The 20,935-nt window shown below is 46.5% G+C and overlaps 1 protein-coding gene across 1 annotated transcript; it reads left to right on the top strand.

Annotated features, from left to right (window-relative positions):
• Positions 1 to 420: 420 nt before the first annotated feature.
• On the top strand, positions 421 to 20,636 carry CA6 (carbonic anhydrase 6). Its single transcript, XM_060289459.1, has 8 exons — positions 421 to 499; positions 2,673 to 2,852; positions 8,603 to 8,751; positions 9,394 to 9,486; positions 13,223 to 13,292; positions 16,751 to 16,908; positions 19,725 to 19,848; positions 20,536 to 20,636. Exons 1-8 carry the CDS (start codon positions 421 to 423, stop codon positions 20,634 to 20,636), a joined length of 954 nt encoding a protein of 317 aa, XP_060145442.1.
• The last annotated feature ends 299 nt before the right edge of the window (positions 20,637 to 20,935 follow it).

The following is a 20,935-nucleotide window of genomic DNA, read 5'->3' as shown; positions in this document are numbered from 1 at the left end:
CCCATGATGCCCCTCACCAGCTCCCTGGGCCGCCCTTGCCAGGAGCAAGGGCACAGGAAATGCTGTTGTTCTGGGAATGCATCTCCATCCTGCTTCTCTCTGCCTTGGGTCCTTCCCTGGCCTGTAGTCGCTCGTCCACAAAGGCTGCCCTGTGGGACCCTGTGAGTGAGTTTTCATAAATCAGACAGTGAACAACCCAACCCCTGGGTAAGTGGACACGTCACGGCTGATGCCAGGGCTGTTGAGACAGGTGCACACCACCTGGCTGAGTGAAGCCGGTAAGAAGGCCGTGCTGTTTATCAGCGGGTGCAGCGAAGTGTGGATCAGCTGACCACACTCGGTAAATTGTTATTTACAGTTTCTGAACTTTTAAAAGAAGAGCTTCCCCAGAATCGGCCCTGATTCCAGACCCACAGCGTCATGACGGCTCTGGTCACCCTGCTGTCCCTGCTCCTGCTGGGACCCCAGGCCCAGCACGGGACCGAGTGGACCTACTCAGGTAAGGCCCACCCCAAGGGCTGCACGCCGCCTTTCTGCCATCACGTCAAGGAAGGGGGCACCCACTTCTCGAGGACGAAGCCTGGCCTTTCGGGGCGACCATGCCTGATGATTGCGTACGGTGCTTGCTGGGGTCTCAAGGTCTCGGGCTGGGGCAAGAGCATACTGAACTTAGACCTCGGCTAAGGAGCGGAGGGCAGAACTCTCCCCGTTCCCGGATCCCTGAGCCACCCGCAGGGTTTCTGCTTTGCTGCCCCAGAAGCTGGCTTGAGAGCCCACTTAGTGCTTACGAGGGCAAAGCCATTTGCTTTCTTGGTCTGTGTAGACAGAAAGTAAAGCCGTTGCAGGGGGCTCCCTGCAGCCCCACCGAGGGTGTGGGGTTTGCCAGCACTTTCTTCCCGGAAATTTCATGATACACGGTCTATCCAGAGCGCCTCGACGTGCCGAGAACCCAGTGACCATTGCATGGCCTCCAGGCTGGCCTCTCTTGGTCGCCGTGGCCGTGCTGAGACCCAGTCTCACATCCAGAACCCCACTTATAGGACGTGAAGTGGAAAACCCTGGCATTTAGCACAGGTGCCGGCCCGCGTGTGGACCAAAGAGAGGAAGACAGTGGGGTTCAGACACTAAACACCCCTTCTGTGTGGCAGGGGAGAGAGCGCCTACCTGGTCCCCCTCTTTTCTGTCCTGGATGGAGGCATGGGGCCGGAGAGGATGCTCGTGGCCGCTGGCTGATGCAGGAGCCAGGAGCAAGCAGGGTTTTGAGCCTGCTCTCTGCACAGTCTGCCCTGGCCGCAGATACAGGGTGAAGCGTCCTCCCAGGGTGCATGTGTGTCCTCTAAGTCAAGGGCAGCAGAGTTAGGAGCATTGTGGCAAGGCTCAGGAAGTCCAGCTTCAGAGGGCGGGACAGCTGACTCTGACCAACTGCTCTGTCTGGACCAGAGGATTCCCCTACCCGGCCCAGTGCCACGAGACCCCGGGGCTTCCGCTCGGTCAGGCCCATTGGTACTGGGTGTGGTTCGAGGGTAAGGAAGAGAGGATTCCGACAGTGGAGTCTGTCCTCCCCAGCTCAACACAGCCTCTGAGACGGGGCCCAGGAGAACTCGGGGCCCAGGAGAACTCGGGCAGCAGCTGCTGCGAATGCCTGTCGGGGATACTTGAGAAACACCAATGCTGTTAAAAAACCTTTTGATCCACGAAGGGGCTTTGTTCAAGACGTCTGGCCTTGCTCCTGGCACCTGCCCCTAGGAAAGAATTGTCTACAGATTGGTTTGTATTATTAAACAGTGAAGAGAGGAACAGAGAAAAAAAGAATTGCCTTTTTTATTGAACCGAGAAGCTGTGAGAGGCCTAAGTACAAACATCTTCCTCAAAACAAGCTATGGGTGACGCTGTCCCCTAAGGGGGAAAGAGAGTTGGATTCCCTACTGCAAATGGATGAGACCAGGACCCACAGTTGTTTGGAGGCCGAGTCACCCATTATAATGACTTGCTTTTATCACCCTCTCTCCTCTCTTCTGTCATTAGTAACTACCTTAAAAAAAGGTAAATTTCCTTATTTTGATATTGTTTTCAACTAATCATTCTAGGTCATCCTTGAACCCGATGCTTCCTTTCTTGTCCTGAATCCATAAGTGTAGGCACCCAGGTGGTCTTTACCATATTGGGAACCAGTTAAAGGGGAGGGGTCAAGCAAGGAGGTGGGGAGGTCCTGCCGTAGGGCGTAGGGCGTGGAGTGGGCCGTGGTATTGTTGGGGGCTGGGAAAGAGAAACTGTCATTCAGAAGAAGTGAGGAAAAGGCCCTGAGAGTAACACAGGCATGCGAAGCCCAAGTAGCCCTCGAGTGCATTTATCAGCCGACAGTCACGTAAACGGAAAACCAAAGCTCTGTATTAAAGACATCCATTGCTTTCAAAACACGAAGGCATGTTCTCAGGGCCAGTGGGTGCAACAGGAAAGTTACGAACCAGCCCCAAAGCCCCCCAGACACCAGGGTCCGTGGAGCTGATTTAGGTGCCCCTCCCACCTCCTTCTGGAGGCCTGGCCCTGCTTTCTAGAAGACAGGCCTCTAGTCTCGACTGTGGCCTCTGCAGGCCTCCTGTCGAGCGGGCCCTGAGTGAGTGCCCAGAGGGAGCCCCTTGCACTGTGACCCCCTGGACTCTCTCCTGTGTCAGATGGGGTGCTGGATGAAGCACACTGGCCGAGGGAGTACCCCGACTGCGGGGGGAAGAGACAGTCGCCCATCGACCTGCAGAGGGAGAAAGTGTGGTACAACCCTTCCCTGAGGGCTCTGAACCTGTCAGGCTACGAGGTCCAGCACGGGGCGTTCCTTATGATCAACAATGGCCACACAGGTAAGGGCGAGCGACAGGCTCCCGTGCCCGCGCGGGCATCGGGGGGGAGGCAGGCAGGCAAGGCTGCCAGGAGCTGTATGCTCAGAGATCCAGAGTGCGGCCTGGGGGCTGCAGGCCTCAGACTCGGGGCAGACCGGTGTCGAGCCCTGGTACTTCGTCCCTGGTTGGGCAGCATCCGTCTGTAGACTCGGTTCCCCACTGGCCCCTTCATCCTGCACTGGCCTCTCTCTGAGCTCACTCTGACCCAACCAGCAGAAAATTCAGCGGACAGAGAGGCAACACCGAGAAGCCACATGACCCACTGTCTGTTCTGTTGATCTGTGCCCAGGTCTGATCTGCCATATTTTCTATGTGGGAAGGTCAGACAGGAAAAGCTGGTTTGGGGGGCCTCCATTCCAGAAGCCTAGACTGGACAACCATCAAATCCTGCTTAAGGTTTGCAGACATCCTTCTGATGTTTTTCAAGTGGGCTCGTCTCCTCTGAGCCTTATGACAAGCCCAGAGGGGGGCATTTTTTAAGCTGAAACCAGAGGCTTTGGGAGGCCAAGGGACTTATGGTCACACAGTCTCTAGTGGCCGAGCTGGATCCAGGCCTCGGATGTCTGATTCCTCGGTCATGTCCTCCTTGGAAACTTCCCTCTCCACTCCCACCTGGGTCGGGACAGTTTACTGTCCATTCGCACAGGTGTATGGGGGGGGCGGTCATAGGACTCAGATTTCCTTTTTGCACTATTAAGAAAATGAAACCAATTGCCCTCGATGGGGCTGGTGAAGGTAGTAGCCCTCAGATCAGCTGTGATTTGGATTACTGACCTCCACACGTAGTTCGTGAAAGCCTCATTTTATCACCCGTATCACGTTCCTGTTTCCAAAGTTACTCTCTGAAGCTACCAGCATGTTGGCAGAAGTGTACGGCCTTTTCAGATTGGCTTCTTTCACTTATGCTTCCTCCGTGTCTTTTCATGACTGGATAGCTCATTTCTTTTTAGCATTGGATAATATTCCACTGTCTGGATGCACTACAGTTCACTTATTCATCCACTTACTGAAGGACACGTGGCTGCTTCCAAGGTTCAGCAATTATGAATAAAGCTGCTATAAACATCAATGAACACCAGTGTGTAGATTTTGGTGTGGACATAAGTTTTCTGCTCATTTGGGTAAATACCAAGGGGTGTGATTGCTGGATCATATGGTAAGAGTATGTTTAGTCTTGTAAGAAACTGTCCAACTCTCTTCCAAAGTGGCTGCACCATTTTGCATTCCCACCAGCAGTGAGTGAGAGTTCCTGTTCCTCCACAACCTTGCCAGCATTTGGTGCCGTCAGTGTTCCGGACCTCGGCCATTCTATTAGGTGTGTGGGAGCACCTCATCGTTGGTTTAATTTGTATTTCCCTGATGACCTATGCTGTGGAGCGTCTTTTCCTATTTGCCATCTGTATATCTTCTTTGGAGAGGTGTCTGTTATGGTCCCTGGGTTATTTGTTTTCTTATTGTTGACTTTTAAGGATTCATTGTATATTTTGGATAGCAGTGCTTTATCAGATGTGTCTTATACAAATATTTTCTCCCAGTCTGTGGCTTGTCTTCTGATTCTTTTGATATTCTTTTCTGCAGAACAGAAGTTTTAAATGTTAATTAAGTCCAGCTTATCAATTCTTTCTTTCATGGATTGTGTCTTTGGTGTTGCATCTAAAAAGGCATCACTGTACCCAAAGTTGTCTAGGTTTTCTCCTATGTTATCTTCGAGGAATTTTATAGTTTTGCACTTTACATTTAGGTCTGTGATCCACTTTGAGTTAATTTTGGTGAAGGGTGTAAGGTCTGTGCCTAGGTTCATTTTTTTGCACGTGTATGTCCAGTTGTTCTAGCACCATGTGTTGAAGAGACTCTCTTTGCTCCATTGATAATCTTTGCTCTTTTGTCAAAGATCAGTTGAATATATTTACGAGGGTCTCTTTCTGGGCTTTCTATTCTGTTCCACTGATCTATTTGTGTATTCTCCCACCAAGACCGTACTGCCTTGATTACTATACTTCTTTTTGTTTGGTCACACCATGTGGCTTGCGGGATCTTAGTTCCCGATGGAACCCGTGCCCCCTGCAGTGGAAGCGCAGAGTCCTAATCGCTGGACCACCAGGGAAGTCCCTACTGTAGCTTTATAGTAAGCCTTGAAGTTGGGTAGCATCAGTCCTCCAACTATGTTACCCTCCTTAAACATTGTGTCAGCTATTTTGGGTCTTTTGCTTCTCCATGTAAACTTTAGAGTTAGTTTGTTGATATCCACAAAATAACCTGCTGGGATTTTGACTGGGATCACATTGAATCTCTAGGTCAAATTGAGAAGAACTGACATCTTGGCAGTAGTGAGTCTTCCTATCCAGGAAAATGGAATATCTCTCCATTTATTTAGTTATTCTGTGATTTCTTTCATCAGAGTTTTTCTGTTTTCCTCATATAGATCTTATATGTAATGTGTTAGATTTATACCTAATTATTTAATTTATACCTAATAATTTAATAATTATACCTAATTATTTAATTTATACCTAATTATTTAATTATACCAAATTATTTAATTTAATTAACTTAATTATTTAATTTAATTATACCTAATTATTTAATTTAATTATTTAATTTAATTATTTAATTTAATTACTGTGCTTTTAATTTCAAATTCTACTTTTTTTAAAATTAATTTTTCTTTTTTGGCTTCATTGGGTCTTTGTTGCTGCGCGGGCTTTCTCTAGTTGAGGTGAGTGGGGGCTACTCTTCTTTGCGATGCGTAGGCTTCTCATTGCGGTGGCTTCTCTTGTTGCAGAGCACAGGCTCTAGGTGTGCGGGCTTCAGTAGTTGTGGCTCACGGGTTCTAGAGCGTAGGCTCAGTAGTTGTGGCGCATGGGCTTAGTTGCTCTGTGGCATGTGGGATCTTCCTGGACCAGGGCTCGAACCCATGTCCCCTGCAGGATTCTTAACCACTGTGCCACCAGGGAAGCCCTAAAGCTTATTTTCAATTTCTCTATTTTGTTGTAAACAAGGGACAGTAGGTGGACCAGTACTGATTGATTGATTTTTTTTTTTTTTTTAATTGCCCGGAACACACATGCATAGGCTCCAGAAAAGCTTAAAGGCTGGGAGTACTGGGCCTGTAGTGTTCAAGGGAAAGGGCAACACTGTTCTCTTAATAGGTACTATCAGCCACTCCACTTATTGGGCTCATTGAAAGGAGGGATGATCTCTTATTCATCCTTCTATCCTGGTACCTGGCACAGAGCCTGACATAGATTAATGCATTTGAGGCGAAAAGACTTGTGCACGAAAGGATAAATCCCCAAATAGGCTCCATGAGCGATGCAGTATTCTGAGTAGGTTTTTTTTTTTTTTTTTTTTTTTTTTTGGCTGCGTCAGGACTTAGTTACGGCGCACAGGCTCTTCGTTGAGGCACCCGGGTTTCTCTCTAGTTGTGGCTCGTGGGCTCCAGAGCGCACAGGCTCAGTAGTTGTGGCACGCAGGCTTAGTTGCTCTGCAGCATGCGGGATCTTAGTTCCCTGACCAGGGATCAGACCCACATCCCCTGTATTGGAAGGCGGATTCTTAACCACTGTGCCACCAGGGAAGTCCCCTGAGTAGGTTTTGATCTTTGAAAGCTGCAGGAGCAAGACTGGTTCTGTCTTTGTTTTTTTAAACTTTTATTTTGAAATAGTTTTAGGCTAGAAAAATTGCAGAAATAGTACAGAGTTCCCAAATACCCTTCTCCCACTTCCCCTAATTTTATTATCTTATAGCTGGACTGTGTTGATACCACATGATGAACTACACTCTAGACCTCATTTGAATCTCATCACTTGCCCAGAATGTCCTTGTCCTGGTCCAGCATCTAATCCAGGACCACACATTGCATTTTGTCATCATATCTCCTTAGTCTTCTCCAATCACGGTCAGCTCCTCAGTCTTTTGTAACCTTGACGCTTTGCAGTTGTTTCTTGAGCACAGTAAACGCTCAGATCATGTGTTTTTTCTCTGGTCTGATAAGAACTTGGTTAAATTAGTTTCAAACAAAGGGGAGTAAGTTCTGCAAGTTAAATCCATTTTTTTTCAGAATCTGGAAGGTTCAGCAAGTTGATTTGTGGGAGGACAGCTATTTGGCCTCACCTTTGCAAAAGCACAGTGATAAGCCCAGAATTGCCGCCATTTTTCAATCTGGCCTGTGCGATTCTATGGACACGGCTTGAGAATTGAGACATTCTGTCTGCAGGGAATTGTGTTTCAAGGGAAACATGCTTGTCTGGATCTCTGTTATTGCTCCTGTGGTACTAACTCTCCTCAGCTCTCCAATCTCTGGGAACAGATGACTGCGTATCTCCTTTGAAAACCTCTTCCATTTTTCTCACGTGAGCAGTGATTTTTGAGGCCGGCTACAGTTTAAGCACTAAATACAAAGCACCTGTTCTGCCAAAGGGCGTGTAAGAATCTTTGAGGCTGGACTTCTGCCTTCTGTCATATTATGTTATGAATTTCATCACAGCTTCCTGCTGCTTTAGATGATTTGGAAGGGAAGAAGGGGTCATTTGACAGATATCAAGTACCTACTATCTGCTCTTTAAGAAAATTTACTTGTTTATAACCATCTTCGATGACTTTAAATAGAAAAACCTTGTTATCAGGAGAGATGCTGACTGTCCCTTTTCAAGTCCTAAATTATACCCTCATAGATATTTTTCTTGGTCATTTTCTGGGGTCACTCTCCATGTCTCCCTTTTGCCTGGGTCATTCCAAAAATATAGAGATTTCTCTAAGACCTAAGCCAGTGGAATGAACAAGGCAGCTGTCTCACCAAAGTAACCTCCCTGTAGAAAGTCTGTGGGGCACAGGGCAAAAGGAAGCTGGAAGAGGGATCCATTTTCCCATCGGCAAGAACCTAACGTTTGAAAGCATCTGTTGATGATCACGTCAAATTCAATCCCAAGCCAAGAGTCTGTGTGTCCCCTGACTTGCCGCAGAATGTGGTCTTTCTTATTCTGAAGACAAGTTGAAGCCTATAATGGTGATGTCCTGTCCAGGCCCAGTTCTGGCCCAGCTCTGCCCTGACCAATGAACTGAGTGACTCTGCAAATCTTTCTACCAAGGTTGGCTTCCTTGTCCATAAAATAAAAGTACTGAAGCCCCGCAGGGATGCTACTTTCTACGAAGTGGGATGGGTTGGTAGTTGGTCTAGTTCTAGAAGTCGATATGGGATGAAGATTTTAACCACATCATAGAGAAGATAACGACCTCAACTTGACCTTACAGAGTACTCACGCTGGGTAGTAAAGTAATCAAAATAGTCCAAGAGGCCCTACTTCCTATCCCTACCCTGTGGGCAAATTCCAAAATTGGCCAGAGGTGGAGAGCGGAATTCTGATTTCCACACTCATTAGCCCTGTTTTTTCAGGGCTCCCCCCTTCGTTAGGGCTAACAAGCTGGACCTGCCACTTGGAGGTCCTGCCCCTGACCTTCTGGTCCTGGGTGGGAAGGTGCGTGCCCTGGGACGGGTGCCTGTCCAGCCCAGCTTACTCAGTGCCTGGTCACCATCCTTCCCCATGTGCCAGGTGCCCCCTCTCTGTTGGTCACCCTGCTCATGGCAGTCTAGGCCTGTCTATAGTACCAGCTTGCCCCAGGAGTGGGCAGGTGACCAGGGAAGCTGCCTCACCTGTAGGCCTGAGCCATCCACGCCCATCTGCACACTCCCTGCCCCTCGTCTTCTCTTCCAGTACAGATCAGCCTGCCCCCCACCATGTGCATGACGGCTGCCAATGGTACCCAGTACATAGCCCAGCAGATGCACTTCCACTGGGGTGGCGCCTCCTTGGAGATCAGCGGTTCCGAGCACACCATTGACGGGATCAGATATGTGATGGAGGTACCCTGAGGATCCTCTTTCTTTCAAACCCCATAGTCACTTTTCTTATTAAAACAGCCAAAAAGGCTTTGCTGAGTCAAGTCACCCTGAGGTTGAGTTTATTTTTCATTCATTTACAACAATTCACTGATCACTGCTATGTGCTGGGGGTTCGGGCAGGGTCCCTGACCTCACAGAAGTCACCCCAACGCAGGAGTTTACAGCCCACAGAGTGGGGCAAGCCCTCCTTAGTTTCAACCGGATTTCTATGTGGTAGATTTGCCGGTTCCCCCTCTTGCTTAGGATGACCACAGGTTTACAGTGGCCTCCTGGGGTAAGGGGGCACATGCCCACTCTAGGGAGACCTCAGGAGAACCCAGTGGCCTCATACGATCCCTTGGATTCTGCCAGCTTCTCTGCCTGGGGGAAGGTGAATTGCCATCTCCCCAGAATACCACTCATACTCTTCGCATTCTTGGAGAACTTTCTGGTCTTGATAGATCTTGTAGCCCAGAGGGAGGGACATGGTGGTCAGAGGTATTTATGTGGGTCAGCTGAGGTGTGGGATGGAGCACCTTTTTTTATTTTCCTCCTTCCCTGAAAACCTGAAGCACTGGAGGTTTACAGGAACTGCCCTTGACTTACACTTTCTTGCTTCCACAGATTCACGTCGTTCATTACAATTCTAAATACAAGAGCTACGATAAGGCTCAGAAAGCACCGGATGGTTTGGCTGTGCTGGCAGCCCTCGTTGAGGTAAAGCTGAAACTACACATGCAGAGTTAGAAACTGGTGTCAAAACAAGGTGTTAAGTGTAGACAAAGGGTCTTCCTACTTGCCCCTCCTTATCTGTTCCTGAGCTCACACTTCTTGGAAACACTCACCCAATGAAAGACCTACCCTTTTTCCAGTCCTTGCTCACAGTTACTGTGTTCCTTCTGTGTCACCAACCTCAAGGACATTGCATAGCTTGGACGAGCTGACTTAAAAGAGCTGGGATCACAGAAGGGTCCACTTGACAAAAACCGCTCTGAGGGCAAGAGGAAGCCTGCAACCCCCTAGACAAAGCCAACATCTCTGCATTTCTCAGAAAGTCTGGAGGGTGGGATTTATGTCTAGGTAGCAAGAAGTGGTCAGTGAATCCAATCACCCCCAAACAAGTTTTATATTGGATAAAATTGTCAAAAAAACCGTATCAGTGCTCTGGAAATGGACCAAAGACAAATAACAAGGTGAGGCATTTATTTATGATAAATGGCTAGAATTTTGAGTAAGAACAATGGGAGTTTGTGGACATCTTGCCTGGGGCTGTTCGCATCCCCTTCCCCTAACTTAGTCAGCAAGGTAGTTTTATCAGGGCAGCATGGACAGGAAAACCAGCAGCTTCACTGCTTGGTACAGGGGACTAATTTGATTTGGAGTAGAATTTGAAAACCCATGCCCAGGGGGCACTGCTGGTACAAGTAGCAAACAACCGAAAAGACAGAAAATGGAAAACCTGCAGGTTTGATGGTCTGAGATTGAAGTCCTAGTTGAGGTGAGTGGCAAGTGGCAGACCAATCAGAATTGTAACTGGGAGATGAGCCATAGGAAGGTTGTATAAGCTTCCCAAGAAACCCTGATGGAAAGTAAAGGCTGAGGCTGACTTAGTAACTGGCTGAGCTTTGAATGTGCTTCTCAACCCGCATACAGATCCATCAGCAGAGGGTGCAAATCTTGGGCTCATGGGGTTTGAGCGCAACCTCTGCAAAAATCATTGGCCACAAGACTATGTTGACCCTAGAAGGCCCCAGGCTAAAAATTAAAAATAAGACTTAAGACCTAAGCAGGCTCATCAGCTGCTATATACTGTTGTGAGACATATCCTGCAGAGGAAGTCCAGGCAAGTCACTAAACAGTCACATGAACAACAACAAAAACCCCTCAGGACAATTTTTAAAAATCAGAATTCAGGGGCTTCCCTGGTGGCGCGGTGGTTGGGGGTCTGCCTGCGATGCAGGGGACGCGGGTTCGTGCCCCGGTCCGGGAAGATCCCACATGCCGCGGAGTGGCTGGGCCCATGAGCCATGGCCGCTGAGCCTGCGCGTCCGGAGCCTGTGCTCCGCAACGGGAGAGGCCACAGCGGTGAGAGGCCCGCGTACCGCAAAAAAAAAAAACAAAAAAAAAAAAATCAGAATTCAGATTTGCTGCCATGTATTATCTAAAATGTCCAGATATCAAAGAAAAAATTGGGCATGCAAAGAAATAGGAAAATGTGATCCATATTTAGGAGAAAAAATAAAGCAGTCAATATAAACTGACTCTGAGTAGACCAAGAGTGATTTAGCAGACAGTATTTTCTTTATTATTATTATTATTTTATTTTTTGGCTACTCCACGTGGCTTGTGGGATCTTAGTTCCCTGACCAGGGATCAAACCCGGGCCCTCAGCAGTGAAAGCATGGAGTCCTAACCCCTGGACCACCAGGGATTTCCCTAGCAGACAGTACTTTCAACAACTATCATAAATATGTTCAAAGCATGAAAAGAAACTATGTTCAAAGAATTAAAGGAAAATATGATGACAATGATTCAAAAAGGATCTCAATAAAGAAACAGAAACTATAAAAATGCACCAGATGAAAAGTCTAGAGTTGAAAAGTATCATAAAAGGATGAAAAATTCACTACATGGGCTCAAAGCAGATTTGAGGCAGCTGAAGAAACAGTCAGTGCATTTGAAGACAGGTTAAATAAATTATTGAATCTGAAGAACAAAGGAAAAAGCTAGAAGAAAAATGAGCAGAGCCTTAGAGACTCATGGGGACAAGATCATGCTTCCCAACATATATGTAACGGGGGTCCCAGAAGGACAGCAGAGAGAGAAAGTGGCAGAAAAAACTGTTGAGGAAACAATGGCCAAATTTTCCCAAATTTGATGAAAAAACAATAATTTACCAGTCCAAGAAACTCAACAAACTCCAGATCTGATAAACACCTAGACACATCAAAATCAAACAGTCAAAATTGACAAGAGAAAAAGGGTTCATTATATAGAGGGGACTGACAGTGCATTAATGGCTGACTTCTCATTAGAAGCAAGGCATCAGAAGGCAGTGGAATGACTGACGATCAGGATTCCTATGTCCAGTCAACCAATCTTCAGAAATGGGGCAAAATAAAGACATTCCCAGTTAAAGTAAAACTGAGATAATTGTTAACAGATCTGTCTTACAAGAAAAATTAAAGGAAATCCTTCTGGCTGAAAGGACATCACACCAGACAGCAACTCAAATCACAGAAAAAGATGAAGACTGCCAGAAAATAGTAAATATATATATATATATATATATATATATACACACACACATATACAAACATACACATATATATACATATATACATATTCTTGTCTTCTTTTAATTTCTTTTTTTAAAAAAACCATAAGATTGTTTAAAACAATAATTATACCCCTGTAGTATTAGCTTTACAATGTATGACAAAAATAGAAGAAAAAATGAGGAAGAAATAGAGCTATATTGGAACACAGTTGCTATATTTTACTAGAATTAAGTTAGTATTTACCTGATATAGATTGTGATAAGTTGTATGTGGTAGTCACTAGAGCAACCACTAATAACCTAACACGGTTAACTGGTACACTAAAAGTATAGAACAGAGTTGAACACAAAAGGTAGAAGAGAGGAACAAAAAAAGATGAGACATTTAGAAAACAAATAAATGGCAATCAGAAATCCAAGAAAGTCTGAATTTACACCCAGGGGAAGAATGGGTCAGCAGCACTGACTGAAAAGAACCACTGTCCAGAGACCTTTTTCACAGAAAGCAACTATTCTGACTTCTAAAAAGTCAACACTCATACAATAAATAAAGGATGGCGGTGGTCAGAATTGGAGCAGTTTTGCCTTGGACATCTGGCTTTCCTTCATTCAGTCAAAAGTCCTGAGGATGAAGAAGGGAGCATTTCAGAGCAAGCCCCTGCCTCACCATGAATCTGGGGACTTCCCTGGCAGTCCAGTGGTTAAGACTCCATGCTTCCAATACAGGGGGCATGGGTTCGATCCCTGGTCAGGGAACTAAGATTCCGCATGCCGCATGGCCAAAAGACCAAAAACAAACAAACAAATGAAGAAGCACAGTGAATCTGACTGTGGCTGACATTGCCCAAAACAGGGTCACTGGGGATATCTTGACAGTGACTTTTGGCCATTCCTTGAGGACATCACCAGTCACCACCAAGAAGCTCTTTTCCCTGGAAGCTGCCAAAATGCTTCAGATCTTGTCTTTCTGGAAGAGACAGGGAAGCCCAGGCACTTGGTGGCAAAGAACAGCCAGATGGTCTCCCCCAGCACAAGTGGGGCACGGGTGGGCTGCCTCCTTGCCCTTGAGGCTCTGCCCAATCAGCCAGTTTACAAAATAGCTGGATTAGCGGGGATAGCTCTGGATGGACGGCCCTTCTCCATTAGGTGAACTGCTCTGTGTTTCTCCTGCAGGTCAAGGATGATGCTGAAAATACTTACTACAGCAACTTCATTTCTCACTTGAAGAGCATCAGGTATCCAGGTAAGGGAAACCGACAGCGGCTGCACGAGGGCAGAGGAATGAGTGTGAGTGTGATGGGGAGCAGGGGAGCAGGGAAGAGTGTCGCTGGTGGAGAGGGTGGCAGATAAGCCTGCCAGGGGACGCTCCCCTCCCTGTGCAGGGTCTCTGGTTCCAGCAATTCCCAAGGTTGGCTCAGGCTGTGCACACCTCGGAGAAACCCGTTCATAAACTCTACCTGTCAATTGCCACAGTTGGAACTTCTGGATGGCCAGAGTTCCACTAATGAGGGATACCTTCGTTTAAGTGACTCTTCCCTCTGGCCCCAGCTGGTAGTAATGATCCTGGTCTCTAGAGAGAGATGACCTCCTTGGCTTCAAGCTGAGAAGAATCTCAAGAGTGAAGCCTCTTGTCACGGTGCCTGTACACACAGACACAGGGCTGCTCTCCCTTATCTCTGCCGCCAGAAGGCAGGGTTCTTGTCAGAGTGTCTGCCCACTCCCATGGTCAACCCTTGACCTTGAGCAGTAACCAGGTCTGTTGCAGCCTTGGCTGTGTGCATCTCACTTTGGCCACATCTCCCAGACTCCAGGCCCCTGACCTCAGTCCTCACCCCCTCCAGCAATCTGCTGACCTCCTATCCATGGACCTCCGCATTCTCACTATTAGCCACGCCTCATGCCTCTCATCTCTCTAGCTTGGATTCCACGGGCCATACTTCTGACACGCCCACTCAAATGCCCTCCATCCTTCCATAAGCTCACCTGGCAAAGCCCCAGACTAACTCCCACTTGCTCACAGCCTGTAGCCAAATGGCTGAATGTAGCCAGAGAGAAGCACACAGATTTCTAGCTTCATTCACAGCGACAAATATACACAAGTACTAACACTGCTCGGAAATCCTGAAATACGACTCTAGACATTTGCTTTTCCCCTCTCCAAAATTACTGCATCATATTTTCTCCTCTCTCCCAAAGCCCCTCCTTTCTGGCCCCAGCTTCTCCCCTGGAGGTGATGCCTGGCCTCCCACTCCATGGAGAAGGTAGTCAGAAACTCACTCATCTTAACCTGCCTGCGTCTGACCAAACTCCATGTTCCCTCCTCTGTTACACTGGATGAGAGGTCCCTGCTCTGGTCCAGGACCAGCCTTCCATGTGGGCACTGACCCCCCCCCCCCATTCTCAGGGCCTTTTCTCCTGCCCGTCTCCCCTCTCTCCTGCAGCTCACCCTTCACCCGATCACTCCACTCAACACAAAGCACAGTGCTCTCATTTCTTCCATTTCAAAACACAAACTCCATCTCTTGACCCCCATCATTCCCTCAGCTTCCACCCCATTCTCATCTCCCCTTGAAAGAGTTGTCTACTGTCCTGTTCTCTTTTCTCACTCACCCTAAGCCTTCAAGGTCATCCTGGTTGTCAGATCTCCTGGGCACTTTTCTCTTCTCTTGCTCCACCTCCAAAGAGTGATGCATTACACGCGGCTTGCATTCTGGCCAAAGCCCGCCCCCACCCCCAGCACTACTCTCTTGCTCTCTCTTCCTGGCTCCTGCCTTAATGTCAGAGGGTGCCAGGACTCTGACTTCTCTCGGTGACCTCATTTTCAGTCCCATGGCCTGAATTGTCATCTTTAGGCTGTGGACTCCAAAAATCTCTATCTGGTCCTCCAGGCAACAACAGCACCAGGCAGGACAGGTGAGGCAAAGTAGAGGCAAGAACTGTCTAGTTCATCTACTGACCATGAACAAAGCCAGCAGGAGACACCACAGGCCTGTGGTATAACTAAGGAGTTGCCTTGAATTCACTCACCTCAGATATTCTATTTCTACTAACTGATCCTGATATATTTCCTTCTCCAATTCAATAAATTCCACTGCTGATCAATACTGCCCACAACACTGGCCTCTCTCTGAACTTTGGATTCCTTTACCCAGCTGTTTAGTTGATGTTGCCCGATGGATCTAGAATTTAACATGGTCAAAGCATCACTTATTCCCGTCCTTTTCCAGGCTTGTCCCTAAACCAACTTCCTCATTTCAGCAAAGAGCATCCTCATCTATCCCCTTGTTTAAGCCAAAAATCCTACAATTTTTCTGGACTTCCCTCTTCTCATTCCCCACCCTGCCCTGCCACACCCAAACCATCAGTGGGCCCTGTTGTTTTTACCTCCCTGCTTCCAATTCTTTGGGGTATATTCCCAGAAGTGGAATTTCTGGATCATATGGTAATTCTATGTTTAATTTTTAAAGGAACCACCATATTATTTTCCACAGTGGCTCATCATGGTTCTTGAATTCTTCACTGACTTGAACGTATTGGAGTTATGAAACAAAATCTATGCAATAGAGTCCTTTAGAAGGTTATATCTTGAAATCTATCCAATAAAAACAAAACTTAGGGCTTCCCTGCTGGCGCAGTGGTTGAGAGTCCGCCTGCCGACGCAGGGGACGCAGGTTCGTGCCCCGGTCCGGGAAGATCCCACATGCCGCGGAGCGGCTGGGCCCGTGAGCCATGGCCGCTGAGCCTGCGCGTCCGGAGCCTGTGCTCCGCAATGGGAGAGGCCACAACAGTGAGAGGCCCGCGTACCGCAAAAAACAAAAACAAACAAAACTTAGAAATCTTTTACTTATTCATGGGATTATGCACTACTACACTTCACAGGCCTGGTTAAAGAAACCTGTTTATGTATATATCAAAATGATATCGTCTTTGCCATTGAAAAATGCAAAAGTGCTCAGGGAAGGTGAAGCCAAAGTCAACTCGACTCCGTGTTGCTTTGATAGAGTCTCTCGCTGAGATCAGGGACTCAGCGTCACTGACATGAACAAAAGAGGAATTCTCTAGATGCAGCGATAGATGTGGGTGCCGTGGAGGCTTCGGATGCCCTGTGGATGTCCCCCTCTCTACACCTCACCTGTGGCTGAGCTTGGTTTCCAATGCGCATGGCAGGAAGTGCTCGTGGCCTGATGCCTGCACCTGGACTCCTGCTTAGTTCTGATTCTGCCTTTCTAATCTCTATCCCTCCCCTTCATTTATAGATGAGCACAACTCAAGGAATTTTGTTCTTTCTTTGAGAGCACTTACCCAAAAGCCCCTAGGAGTCATAATTGCTTTCATTTATCATAAAATATATCCTCTGCCTAACAATGATGATGGTGATGGCTACACCCATGAGCACTTTCCTATGTGCTGGTCCAATGCCAGCACTTTATAAACACATTCCCCAATGCTCCTGGGGGTCCCCTTTTTACAGACCCAGCCAGGGCCACTCAGCCAGGAGGAGGTATTTGAGTGGGTTTCTGCCCAAAGTCTTTGCTCTTAACACCTCCCTGGAAGCAGAACACTGGGGGATGTTTCCCAATGACCAGGTTCTATGTCCCCCTGCTTAAATCAGGAGATTTAAAGATGGTGAGATCTGAGCCAGAGCTGTCCTTGCAAGGGGTAGCAGTGGTTCCTAACATTCTTTTTTGTCCCCTCTTTTAGGACAAAGCACAGTTCTGAGGGACCTTGATGTTCAGGACATGCTACCTGGGAACCTCCACTACTACTACAGCTACTGGGGGTCACTCACCACTCCTCCCTGTACTGAGAATGTCCACTGGTTTGTGCTGGCAGATACCGTCAAGCTCTCCAGGACACAGGTAGTGTGTGGAATCACTTTATCAAAGTCTCTCCTTTCAACGGCCTGGTTAACAAGAGCGCTCCCTAAATCTCACCTAATGCTGATACCTGGGCTCCTACAGTGTTTTCCATGTACAGGGCTGCAGTGCCTCACCTCTATTGCTAGGGGTGATCTTACTAGTGTTGTGGCAGAAATGGGCAAACAGGCATCAGGGAATCCAAGAAACCTATAGGTGATGCAACAAAAAAAACTGGGACGTGGTCCAGGTCATAGGACAAGAGTTGCACAGTGAAGGCAAATATTTACTGAGTGCTGCTCCCATCAGGCACTGCTCTATATGAAGTAACACATTACTTCATAAATGACTCCATGCAAGAAGGATAGCTCCATATTTAGCCTTTCATCGCATAAAATCCCTGTGGCTCTTTGAGGGGAAGAGCTGTATCAGTTGTCTTTTGTCCTTCATCATAGCATGGGTACATAATAAATATTTGTTGAGTTAAATAAAGGACAAACGTTACTGAGGTTTCAAAACAAAGCTGACATTTCCTTCTGGGTGATGTTCGTCCTCAGAAACAAATATTTCTTTTTTTAAACTTTTCATTTCCCTATTCCAGGAAAAAGGTGGAAAGACCCCTATTCTTATAACCACACAAAAAACATTGCCAACCAGGTTTGAAGTGCCCCTAGATACCTAACAAAAGCCAATGTAAACTATCTCAGGAAAAATGCACCTTAAATCCAGATCTATAAGAATTTACATGAATAAAGTTACCTGAAATGAGCTCAATTTTTTAAAAATCACAAAATATCAGGAAAAAGGCACTATGAATGATTGTCAGCAGAAATAGAACTACAAAGATTTCAGATATAGTAATTATCAGTCAATTAATATAAAATATGTTTAATATGCATAAATAATGCATAATATGTAAAATTAAACATATTTAGTATGTTTAATATGTATAGGAGTTTTAAATATGAGGAAAGAACAAAGTATAAAAATGACGAAGTAAACTCAAAGAAGAAAAAAAAAAACAAATGGGTTGTTAATTTCTAGAAATGAAAAGATAGTAATGAAATTAACAACCCAACAAATGGGTTTAATAGCATGTTAGACACAGTTCAAGAAAGAATTAGTAAACTGGAAGACAGAGCTGACAAAATTATGTAAAATGCAGCACAAAGAGAAAAAGAGATGGAAATATGAAAAAGAAGTAAAGAGATATAGAGAACATACTAGAAAGGTCCAACAAATGTCTGGTTGAAATTTAGAGGGAGAAGAGAGGTAGCATAGAGAAGAGGGACAATTTGAGAAATATTGGCTGACAATTTTCCAGAGAATTGAAAGACACCATGTCATATATGAAGGAAGCCCAACGAGTCAATGAAAACAAAAAGAAGCCCACACTAAACCATCACAGTGAAACCACAAAATATCAAAGACAAAGAGAAGATTTAAAAATCAACCAGAGAGAAAAGACAGATTTTCATGAAAAAAATACTATAGACCAAGAGTAGATTCAACACAGCAACCATGAAAGTCAGAAAGCAGTGGAACCATATTTTCAAAGAACTGAGGGAAATGAATAGCTAACCTAGAGTTGTACAGGCAGCAAAAATATCTCTCAGGAATATAGACAAGGGACTTCCCTGCTGGTGCAGTGGATAAGACTCTGCACTCCCAATGCAGGGGGCCCAGGTTTGATCCCTGGTCAGGGAACTGGATCCCACATGCATGCTGTAACTGAGAGCTCACGTGCTGCAACTAAGGAGCCAGCAAGCCACAACTAAGGAGACTGCGAGCCATAACTAAGGAATTGGTGAGCCGCAACTAAGGAGCCCATGTGCTGAAACTAAGGAGCCAGTGAACTGCAACTAAGGAGCCAGAGAGCTGCAACTAAGGAGCCCACCTGCTGCAACTAAGGAGCGCACATGCTGCAACTAAGGAGCCTGTGAGCTGCAACCAAGGATCCTGCGAGGTGCAACTAAGGAGCCCTCTTGCTGCGACTAAGGAGCACACATGCTGCAACTAAGGAGCCAGTGAGCCACAACTAAGGAGACCGTGAGCTGCAACTAAGTAGCCGGTGAACTGCGACTAAGAAGCTGGCGAGGGCTTCCCTGGTGGCGCAGTGGTTGAGAGTCCGCCTGCCGATGCAGGGGACACGGGTTTGTGCCCCGGTCCGGGAAGATCCCACATGCTGCAGAGCGGCTGGGCCCGTGAGCCATGGCCGCTGAGCCTGTGTGTCCAGACCCTGTGCTCCGCAATGGGAGAAGCCACAACAGTGAGAGGCCTGCGTACCGAAAAAAAAAAAAGAAGCTGGCGAGCCACAAGTAAGGAGCCCACATGCTGCAACTAAGGAGACTGCTTGCTGCAACTAAGGATTGCATGTGCTGCAACTAAGGAGCTGGCAAGCCACAACTAAGGAGTGAGTGAGCCACAACTAAGGAGCCTGCCTGCCGCAACTAAGACCCGGAGCAACAAAATAAATAAATAAATAAATGTTAACCAAAAAAGAATGTAGACAAAATACAGACATTTTCAGAAAAAACAAAAATTGAGCTTGCTGCTTGGTATGTCTCTGTTTACTTCTTCCTCTCCTTTCTACTATTGACTAAACACTCATAGAAAAAGATTAAAAGAGATTGTTGGAGAAATGAATGGGTGGGTTAATGGCCTGGCACATAGCACACAGAACCACTTCTGGAATTGAGATCTTCTCACAACCGCTTTATCAGGGTTATATAAATCCAAGCTCTAGTTCAGTTGCTAGCTAAATGTAAAAACTCACCCAGTGCCTCTCCTCTCCTTAATTCCCTTCATGTTTCCTGCAGGTCTGGAAGCTGGAGAATTCCTTACTGAATCACCAGAACAAGACCATCCACAATGATTACCGTGGGACCCAGACCCTGAACAACAGAGTGGTGGAAGCCAACTTCATGTCTCAACTTAATCAGTGTGAGTGAGATCAACTCTTGTTTGTTCTTTGCAAGTTGCAATTATAATTTCCTGTTTTCCTCCTTCTCTGGGTGGACCCATCTCTTCTGGCAATAGTAAGGGAAGGAAAAGGGACTTCCCTGGTTGTCCAGTGGTTAAGACTCCATGCTCCTAATGCAGGGGGCATGGGTTCGATCCCTGGTCGGGGAACAAAGATCTCTCATGCCACACGGCATGGCCTAAAAAAAAAATAGTAAAGGAAGGAGAGTTATCTAAACAACAGGAGGCTCAGGGCTGTACAGGACTTTGGCAAAGGGGGTGACTCATTTTCCCAGTCCAGGCAGTGGTACCAGTGAGTAAAACAGAGGGGACGATGAGTATGAGAAGCTACATGATTTATAACCCACCTAGTCTTGGCCAGAGACAGTAGGAGAAGCAAGATATCAAGCAACATCCAGATACTCCCATAAGAGTTTTGGCTCAAGTTAATCTTATCAAATCCAACTCAGATATTTCACACTTCTATCTTGGTCTCTATTACAAACCCATCCACAGCTCCTCCTATAAATTCCCTCAAGGTGGGGTTAACTAGACCACAATTGTCTACTCCCTTTTCTTGGGGATCAAGCTGCAGACACCAGGGTGCTGGAGGTAGGCATGAGGACCTCCAAAGTTCTGAACTTTTCCTATTCACTCTTCTTTTTATAGGCTCTGAGCTCCAGTTTTATCCAAACAATATTGACAGTAACCTTGAGTACTCGAGAAGGTTTATTGAACAGAAGAAAGCAAAGAGAAAAAGACAAGGGTAATGACCTTGAAGAGTGAGCCCTGCCTTGTCTCCAAGAAGCCCTGTATGTCTGGATCACACCATTCCCACTGAGGCACCTGTTTAATTTATGATTAAAACAGGAGAAACCATCATCCATGAAAGGAAATGAGATGGCTTAAATACATGAGAAGGGATTTGAGTTAGACAACGTCAATGGGAATTGACTGGAATAGAAATCTAAAGGAGATGGAGACCTACCCGTCCTCCTCTCGAATCACACACATTGATGTGTCTAAATTACAAATCAGCCCAAACATCCCTATAGCATTTAGATGAAAT

Source organism: Globicephala melas, chromosome 1 (genome assembly GCF_963455315.2).
Source record: "Globicephala melas chromosome 1, mGloMel1.2, whole genome shotgun sequence".
Lineage (NCBI taxonomy): Eukaryota > Metazoa > Chordata > Mammalia > Artiodactyla > Delphinidae > Globicephala > Globicephala melas.
This window is presented reverse-complemented; position numbering and strand designations above follow the sequence as displayed.